Below are 9,562 nucleotides of genomic sequence, written 5' to 3' on the forward strand. Positions count from 1 at the left end.
GACCTGTGGCTACGGGCATCCATTCACCCACCTCAGCCTTATTTCGCCACTGCTCACAGTGTGTTATTTAGTGTGGGAGAAAGTTTTCTGCATCATTGCCAGGTAAAGTTACCTTCATTTATAGCTCAGCACATTCTATTTGGGCCATAAGTGTAGGAGCAGGTTGTAGGCAGAAAAGGGAGCAAAGCACTGTGGTTAGATGAGCATAAAAAAGGTGGAACCAGGACTTAAAGATTAAGCTGTTTAGTACTGCAAAGAGTCATGGTGTGTCTACAGCCACCAAGCCTGTCATTTCTTTAGAGACCGAACAGAAAGAGGCAGCGGGGGGAGGGCTAGATTCTCTCCTTGCAGTATGGCCAAGGCGTTTTCCTAGTGTAAATTTCTAGTACAAAGGAGCCACTTGTAAAGTTAGTGACTGTTCTGCAGAGTATGTTCACCCAGCACTGGCCCACGGAATGCATACTGGAGAGGATGACCTTGCCAGAATGCCAGTTCTTGAATGAGCAAAAACAGAGTTTGTGCCATGCCCAAGCTACCATCCTTCTGGGCAAGAAGAATTACACACGCTTCCTTTAAGATAAGGAATCACGGCTGTTTCTCAATTACCACTGTTGAAATTCCTTCCCACCACACACGCGCGTGGGCAAACACATTCCTTCCACAGCACTCCTATCACCTTGTCACCCCAAGAAAGCATGCCACATCCACGCTCATCTCAGCCCCTTCCCAGACTTTACTGAAAGGATCAGGAGACCACTGAAAAGTCATCATTGGGATGTTTTTTAATGTAATGGCTTTTAAAATGCAGCCTTAAAACGGTTTACAAGGACCAATAAAGTGAAACAAATGAGTGATCCTTACACATCTTTAAAACACCACATTGCAATTGTACACCCAACACACACACACACAGAGCCATCAGCTCTGTCACTGCAACTCTTTAAGTATAGACTCTTACTGCCCCCTTAAGGGAGAATTGCAAGATATTATTTTGGGCATTCAACTCCTGTAGCTATCGGAATTCATTCGGGTGAGGCAGGAATTCCACAATGGGTGACATTTCAGACAGCTCAATGTTCAAAACAGGAACTGGCCTCCCATAGAGGGATATAAATAAGACAGTAGATGGACCAATACAAAACAAGAACATTCACAATCTAGACAGTTCCATTTCAAACCCTTCTGCACCCCACTCACTGACTGGGTGAAATGAACTTGGTGACTGTAGTTCACTTCATAATCATACCTACCTTTGCCCTCAGGAATCAAGTGAAAGAGGCAGGATTTGCTCAGAGTTGTAATTGCACTGAACGCCAAGGTAAATTCTGACTCAGATGGGGGAGCTTTTCACGGTCACAGACGTACCCAGCAAAGGATTTTACAGAAGTGGACTAAAGGGCATTTCAGGCTAGTGAAAGGCGACAGATTTGCAGCGTCTATCCCTAAAACAGATACAACAGAGGTGGCAGCAGCTCAAGCTTCACTCACACCGTCTTTCAGTGTGTGCTCATCTTCAACTTGGAGACATCCCCCCACTACAGATAAAAGGGGACATTTGTCTGCACAGTCCAGTCCACGACTTCCTGGCTAAGGCTGACATTAAGGTAGTCACAACTCATGTCCCAGAGGGGTTCATTTTGAAAATGCCTGTTAAAATTTGTCTCTCATAACATTGCACTTAAATGCTTTTCATCCTCCAAGCACTTTGCAATGTTCAACTGAATTTTCCATTTGAATAAAGTGTCAAAAGGGGTGAATTTTCTAGCCTCTTAGACCCAGTACCACTACTTCAATTCATTTAGTTATTCTAAACAAGAGCAGAGGATATAAATTGCTGTACCTTACCAATTAAAATAATGTGGAAACTTCTGTTTTAATCTAACTATGCACAACAGAAAGTACCAAAGTCCCATTTCACACTGCGGAGTAGTTCTACATCATAGCAGGAAAGTGGAATTACATTGGCTGAAATGCATTTAGTACTTCGTACTGTTTAGATTTGATATCTAGATTTTATATCTAGATTTTGTCAGACAGTGGAAATAAGATCCTGGCTGTGTAGACTATATGAAATGCTGAATGCATTTCAGGCACTGTAATTTATTTTTTCTATTAAAAATATTCAGGGCATTATAACGCAATTTACTTGTCCCTCTATGAACCTTATCACATAATAGAGTCAGACCACCACCATAGCACAATATACCCAGACAAGACTGTTCCACGGATCGGCTCCTAGCAGCATTGTTGTGGGAGAAAAACTGAAAATTCTTGCCTCCAAAAAGAAGGAAGCAGGTAATTTGAATCTCCTGAGATGCTGGTTATGCTCTTCATCTTTATACCGTTTTCCTCTGAAGGAAGGCGCCCAGCCTCCTGTTAGGATACTACACTCTAAGGCAGCCTTCCCGGTCTAATCCTTAAGATAATGAGGTTTTAATTTTATGTGCATTTAACTATTAAACTCAGAATTAGTTATGAGTGGTTTGCTTTGAGTAAGAAGCTGAGATCAGTGCGTATCTCAGTGTATATTTTGGAGAACAATATTTAATAACAAATGTTTCAGACCAAATATTCATAGCACGCTAACCAGGGCTACTTTTTTCAGCAGAGACTGGAAATGTTCAGCGGATTAGTGCAACAGTGAGAGCCGCGGGGTGCTAATGTGGCCACTGAAATTCTGTTCTGCTAAATGAACTAAGAGCCTGATGCTGCTGACCCTCAAATACAGTCCCTGACAAACCAGAAGTTCGCTTTGCCACCAAACCCCTCTCCCCCAAGAGCACCATGACCCCAAATGGAAGCAGATCATTTGCACTGAAAAGCCCCCAAGCTTTATTTTGGATAAAAAGGGCTTGTCTGAAGTGCTCTGCCATCACTTTTTCACTCCATGAGCCTATTGCAGTGTTTTAACTACAGACATTGTGTCCTCAGTAAGAAGAGGCACAACTGGAGAGAGTAGGACCAACTGTGTGCGCCATTAGGCGCTCCCATTCCTTTCACTTTATATGCTTCATTCTTTGCTGCTACATACATGTGTTAGCCAGTCAGTCACATGTGTCACCCCCTCCATCTGCAAGCCTAGTATAGCCTTCACAAGCATCAGTGGGAGCAATGCATGTGTCTCGAGAAGAAAGCAGCTCCCGTGATGGGTTCTCTTTTGGTTATGAAACTCAGTCCCATACTTGAATCGCCTGGAGATCTTTTAGCATTTAAGGAGCAAACTTTGCCCACAGCCGAATATCCAGCTAAAAACTGAGTGTAGAAAGAGTCTCTGTGGGTCGTATGAAAAAGTTATCCACCCTATGAAAATCTTTAAAGTGAACCTATGGGATAAGTAGAGTAACCCAGAGGGTTGTCTTATATGGAAAATGGAAATGTAACAACGTAAACAGTCAGTGAGTCTTTAGGAGTTGGAATTTAAAGGGGGCACTAAATCCCTACGAGTCCATGACGAGCTACAGGCCACAGCAGCTGGTCCCTCCAGTCCCTTGGGGAGATTGCGCTGTGGCTCACTCCTCTCCAGCCGGGAGATTGTCTTCAATCCGCCTAACAAACTTCATCCGTATTTCTGTGACGCCATCTCCTTTCAACGTATCCTGGACAAATTTCACGTCCACGGCCATCTGAACCTGGGGGACGGAGGAGAAGAAAAACCAAAAGGAAAGTTGCTATGAAGTTAAACTAACAGCTTCCCTGTTATCCGTCCACCCCTTAAAATAGCGCAGGACATAGGACAGGACATGTCATATGGGGTCCAAGAAAGGCACTGATTACTGTATCAAAGATCACTGGCTTGTCCCCCTATGCCATAGGCATTCAGATACTATGGGGACAGGGCCGTATCATTCCCTAGACAGACAAATCTCCCAACAAAAGCAGCGGTTGGGATTCCCTTCAGAACTCTGCATTGCTTCTAGAAGACAGAGTCCATCTAACCCGTATCCCCAGGGCATCTACACACTCCCTCTATTCATCGAGGCAGAGTTATAAACTTTAAGCAGCACAGAACCTTCCCTTAGAACAATACCAACCAACTGGCTCCTCCAGTTCTACTTTGCTCTTGACATAGATTCACAGCAAGAGAAAACATGAAGACCACAAACTTGCAGAAGGGGGTGGGTTGAAATGTCTGCAGAAGGTTCCAGGTTTTCATTTCCAGCCAAGACCTCCACAACTCCCCCACCCTTCCTGGGAGAGAAGTGAAGCCTCACCATTTCCAGGGCTCCTCGCAGCACCCCACACAAGAGGTTGGAGTAAATAAGAGATGAGTGGTTATCAGGCAGCTCCACAAAGTCCACCAGAGGGTTATTTTCCAAGATGAGGGAGAACTCATCACCTGCTGGGCTCCAGTTGGTGATGCTTGGGGTGATGCCCAGATACATTTTAAATGCCACCTATTGCGTTATATGGAGCAGAGACAAGCAAGTGACCCAAACAGTAATATTTCCCGTCAACGCTGTTCATCAAAGAATCTTAATGAGCTTCAAAATATTTACTAAGGAAATCAGACCCTTGGCTCCCATTGAAAGTTAAGAGGAGTCAGGGACCTAACTACCTTAGGTGCTTTGGACAATCCAACCCAAAGCTACAAACCAGCCCTGTAAGTAATTTTATCCTCTTCTCACAGGTGGGGAAATTGAGGGGAGCAATATTCCCTCCCCAATGGGAAAAATCCAAGAACACTATTTGCATCAGATTTTGCCTAGTTTGGAGCAGTTTCCATTTCCTTGGGTTATTTTCTTCCCATATTCAGGAAAATCTAGTTTGGATACAAAATGCCTTCAAAGTCTCTAGTTAAGCTCAGGAAGCAAGAAGCCACAAGATACATTTTAGAAGTCCTCAACTTGTGGTTTAAAGACTTCACTTGCTGGAGGATTCTCTGCACCTTGAAGTCTTTAAACCACAAGTTGAGGACTTCAATAGCTCAGAGGTTTGTTACAGGAGCGTGTGGGTGAGATTCTGTGGCCTGTGTTGTGCAGGAGGTCAGACTAGAAGAACATAATGGTCCCTTCTGACCTTAAAGTCTATGAGTCTATGAGAATACAATTTGTGCACCATTCATTATCTCACTCTTAATCAGAAGCTGTGCCCCTGGTGATCCACTGCATGGTTCTTCTTAACAGTCCCTGAACAGCTTGGATATGGTGCTGGGACATGCATGGGACCAGCACTGATAAAGGCATGCAAGGTTGTACTTGGAGGATTACCTTTGCAATTACATCTGCAGTTTCCCGGAAGTCATGGCATCTTCCTACATTGGACCGGGCCAAAAAATCTTCTATTAATCGAACTCCAATGTTGTAGCCCCTGTCAATGCACCAAACAGCAGCAAACTATAGAATCATAACAGCACAGCTCAGCTCCAGGAAGATGTTCTAAATCTATGCAATAAAGCTGTGCTCTGAAACTAAGTATGTGAGGAGATACCAAAGGAGGGGAAAATATTTTGTTTAAATTCTGAAAAATCCACAAGGGAACAGTGTTCAGCCTGCCGGTTGGGTTGGGTGCAGAAAATAAGGAACAGCAGTTTAAACAGTTCTGCCTACTACAAACTCCTCCCCCAAAGGACTCAAACTCCAACTTTAACTTACATTTTGTCAAGCTGTTTATTGACATCTTCATCATTCTCATAGTCCTTACACAGCTGAGTGACCAAAGCTCCATAGGTCAGAGTGAAGAGCTCCGAGCTCTAAACAGATTCAAAAGGAATTTATCATCAGCTAGGCAGAAAAATCCCTGGGCATTTTTGGGTTTTGTTCCCACCTTTACTTTAGTTGGCCTGGAGAGGGGGCCAGAAAGCTTCCAATTCAAAGGAATCAATTACTAAACCAACTCTGCAGAGGTCCCAGATTTCATATTTTAAGGAAACTTTAACCTCACAGTAAACTTTAGTATATTTTAAATTCTTTGGGGTGCTGCTCAAAGGTGACAAACTGACTGCCCCAGAGACAGAAATCTTCCATCTCCAGCATATGAACCACACGGGCAGAGGAAAAAGCACATTCCCTTACACGCACCCAGTACACACTGCACTCCCCACTAATATGTCCAGCCCTGAACTGAAGCAGCCATCTATAAGGCTGTTCAGTCTCCATTGTCATTCAATCCTTAGCCTCTCTGGTGGACTGCCACTTAGTGTCTCTAGATCATAATCAGCACACATCATTAAGAACTGGAGTGAAACCTCCAAGTCGTTTCATACAGACCACCAAATAATCTCTATCATTGCAACAATTTACAACTACTAGCAATGTGAGCTAGATTTGGACTAGTGACTTAAAGAGGTGATAGTGTACATATCCCATAAAAGCCCTCAACCACTAATCCATATTTTACCTGTGTCGTTTGCACTGTATTTCTCAGATTCCACATGCAGTTCTCTTCATTAGAACATAACACACCCTGCATTCATAAACTGATTTTTTTTTTTTTTTTGGTCAGTCTGATAGTTACATCCCAGCCCCCAAAGATGATTTGTCCACAGCACATAATTTAGCACAAAAGGCTATATCTGCTCACAAAGACCAGGATTGGAACAGCTGGGACTGTTTCAGGTCAGGACTGAAGTACACTGGTAGACCCTATGCAATGCATCTGCACTATGCCCAATTCTAATCAAGATCATTTTTCTTCCACAAGTGCCAGATTCATACAGAAGATGAATAAAAGAACAGATGCTCTCTCACAGCTGCTCCCACCATATTTCCTGAGCCTGAAGTGATTAAAACATGGTTAGTGTGTAGCCATTAATTAGAACAGTGATTACCAATTCATTCTCTCCTAAGTGTCTGAAAAACAAAAGCAAAGAATCTACACCAAAGTTAGTTTTTCACATTATCTGAAATAAATGTAATTACTCAAGGAGACGTGTTATTTTTAATATTTAAGACTTCTGATTTCATTTTTTTGCAGCTGTTAGAAATATCATGGAAAGTCTAGTCTCAAATTAAGTAGCCTATCACCTACCATGAGATGCATAGATGCAGAAGGTGAAATGAATGGCAAATACCAATACTACAGAATGAAAGCAGCAGGCAGGCAGAAAGGAAGGGAAAAGAGACAACATCAGAGTTAAGTGAGACACGCTGATCACACCACATTCTGAACAAGTTCACACACAGCCAAGTCTGAAACACAGGCAGGAATCACTCCCAAGCTGCAACATTCAATGAGTAGAACTTGGATTTGTTAGAAGCTATAGAGTATTCTGTCCTGTCATTAAGAGCTAATGTTAATTAACAGGGTCAACAACTGGAGAGAATACACAGCTAGGCTCTCCTGTTGGGGTAAAGGAGAATCAGCGAAACCAGCAGGAAAGCCACTAGAATTACAGCTCTAGAGCTCTGGCATTTATTCTTTGTTTAGCATTTACTTTGCTAAATTCATCATTGAAAGTCAAAGATTAAGTTTACATTACTCAAAAATGACACAACAGAACGCCCCTTTAGCTCACCTGGTACAGTCAGGAACCTGGGGGGGGAAATTAACCAACATGCCCAAAAGGTTAAATTATTGTTAAGGGACCAGGTCGTTTCAGTGAAGCCATGTGCCTGGCAGCTGGACAGACCGGTGGGTGAATAGATGGAGAAAATCCAGCTGTTACCAGTCCAAAGTGTTTAAATTAACTGCATCCTGTCATCAAGCTTTCATCTACTGCTCTCAGTCTGAAAGAAGTGTATAAAAGGAGCCCACAATTGAAAGGAAGAGGCTAGAGGATGCCATTTAGTAAGGTTCAAATGTTACAGTCAATGCACCTATACAATTTAAAAATACCCAAAGTCACAGAGATCTGACCTGTAGATCAATGCTTGGTTTGAAGTAATCTGATAGACTCAAATTGCCTGTCGGCTTTACAGCAGGTAGCCTTTTTGTATTTCATTCTCATTTATATATGAAAGCACAGCAAACTAATCATTAACCTAAGTTTACTTGGCCTTGTGTACCATGTCAGTAGCATAATACTATTGTGGTAACAAAAGTGTTTGAATGCTAATTAAATAAATCCAATGCCTTAAACACAAAAGCCGTGTCCACACAAGAATAATGGAGTCCGTGGCCGACAAAGGGGGTCTGCAATGGATGGAGCTCAATTACTGCTGAGTCCAGACAAACCAAATTCAGCACCTGCACCCATTGCTGAAACCTGCAAACTGCAACAAATATTCATCCTAGTGTAGAAAAGGCTGAGGGAGAAAATAAAATTAATGAATGAAGTTCTATTTAAGTCAACCAGCCACATGCACTTGTGACTTAATGGAGCCATTATATCAAGGATGAATGAGTTTGGCTCCATTTATCTTAGTGTTGAAATTGAAGCTCTATATCTTTGCTCCTCATATCTTTCACACTCCTAGGTTCATCTGGAGTGGTAATACGGAATAAGATTATAGACAGGTAAGACACAAACGTGGCAACACCTTTTCGGAAAGGCAATGTGTGGTATGTACTGTGCAGTTCAAAGGCACACTTCTATAAACGCAAACAAAGAGCCTTGCTGCTCTTAACCTAAGGAAGCCAGGATTTGGCAGCAGGGATTTGGAGCAATCACATTTTTGAATTGCTCCGCTCCGGCTCCGGGCAAACCTACTGGTCCACGCTCCAGCTCCGGGCTCCGCTCCAAAGCCCTGCTTTGCAGCACTATTACACTCAGCTCCTTACACTGTGGGTGCTGCTCTCAGAATGAGCATAGCCATGGCTTAGGACTGATAACGCCCCACATAAACATTCACACAAGCCCCTACTACAGAACCACCGCCACGGTCAGACAATGCTAAGCTCCTAACACAGCAGCCGCCTCCAAGCACGGTGGGGTGCATGTTGGGGAGACACCGCAGGGATCCGGGATCCCCGCCCCGCCCCTTCCCCGGTCTGCAGGCACCGCCCGGACACACACACTCCGCCCTGGCTCCAGCCCCCCCGGGCCAGACGCGTCTCCCCCCCACCCGCCCCACAGCTCCAGGCACCCCCCCCGCGATCCGGCCACGCCCCCCGGCTCCAGGCACCCCCCCCGCGATCCGGCCACGCCCCCCGGTCCGGCCGCCCCCCCCCCCGGTCCGGCCGCCCGCCCCCCCGGCTCCAGGCACCCCCGGTCCGGACACACACCCTGGCCCCGACTCCACCCCCCCCCGGCCAGGCCCCAAACACCCCCGTCCCCGTAGCGCTCCTCAGCCGCCGCCCCCAGTTACCATTTTCTTGCTCTCGGTGCCCCGACCGGCCTGGCGCGACATCCTGCCCGGCCCGGTGTGCGTCGGCCCGGACCCGCTCAGCCGACAGCCGACAGCCTCCCTCGGAGCCTAGGGACAGGGCCTGGCGCGGGGCGTGACGGGAACTGGAGTCCCCTCGGCCCAGCGCCTCCTCCACCTCGGCGCGGCCGCTCCGCCCGGAGAACTACCGCCCCCACAATGCACCGCTCGCCGCCCTCGGGGCATGCTGGGAACGAGAGGTGAGCGGGAGGGAGACGTACCACTCCCGGCATGCCCTGGGAGAGCAGCGCGTGACTCAACTACAGTTCCCAGCATGCCCTGGGAGAACAGGGCCAGCAGAGACTACAGCTCCCAGCATG

The 9,562-nt window shown here is 45.6% G+C and overlaps 1 protein-coding gene across 1 annotated transcript; it reads right to left on the reverse strand.

Annotated features, from left to right (window-relative positions):
* Positions 1-2,011: 2,011 nt before the first annotated feature.
* Positions 2,012-9,297, reverse strand: TRAPPC3 (trafficking protein particle complex subunit 3). Its single transcript, XM_054011721.1, has 5 exons — positions 9,186-9,297; positions 5,592-5,689; positions 5,208-5,307; positions 4,212-4,394; positions 2,012-3,629 (listed from the first exon to the last, which is right to left on the reverse strand). Exons 1-5 carry the CDS (start codon positions 9,225-9,227, stop codon positions 3,510-3,512), a joined length of 543 nt encoding a protein of 180 aa, XP_053867696.1. The 5' UTR covers positions 9,228-9,297; the 3' UTR covers positions 2,012-3,509.
* Positions 9,298-9,562: the final 265 nt, after the last annotated feature.

Source organism: Malaclemys terrapin, chromosome 22 (assembly GCF_027887155.1).
Source record: "Malaclemys terrapin pileata isolate rMalTer1 chromosome 22, rMalTer1.hap1, whole genome shotgun sequence".
Taxonomy (NCBI): Eukaryota; Metazoa; Chordata; order Testudines; family Emydidae; genus Malaclemys; species Malaclemys terrapin.

Coding starts and splice junctions, on each gene's coding strand:
- TRAPPC3 (XM_054011721.1), bottom strand. CDS start 9,227: ATGTCGCGCCAGGCCGGTCGGGGCACCGAGAGCAAGAAAATG. Junction 5,308..5,591: donor AATAAACAGCTTGACAAAAT/GTAAGTTAAAGT, acceptor GTGCATTGACAG/GGGCTACAACATTGGAGTTC. Junction 3,630..4,211: donor TGCGAGGAGCCCTGGAAATG/GTGAGGCTTCAC, acceptor TCCGTCCCCCAG/GTTCAGATGGCCGTGGACGT.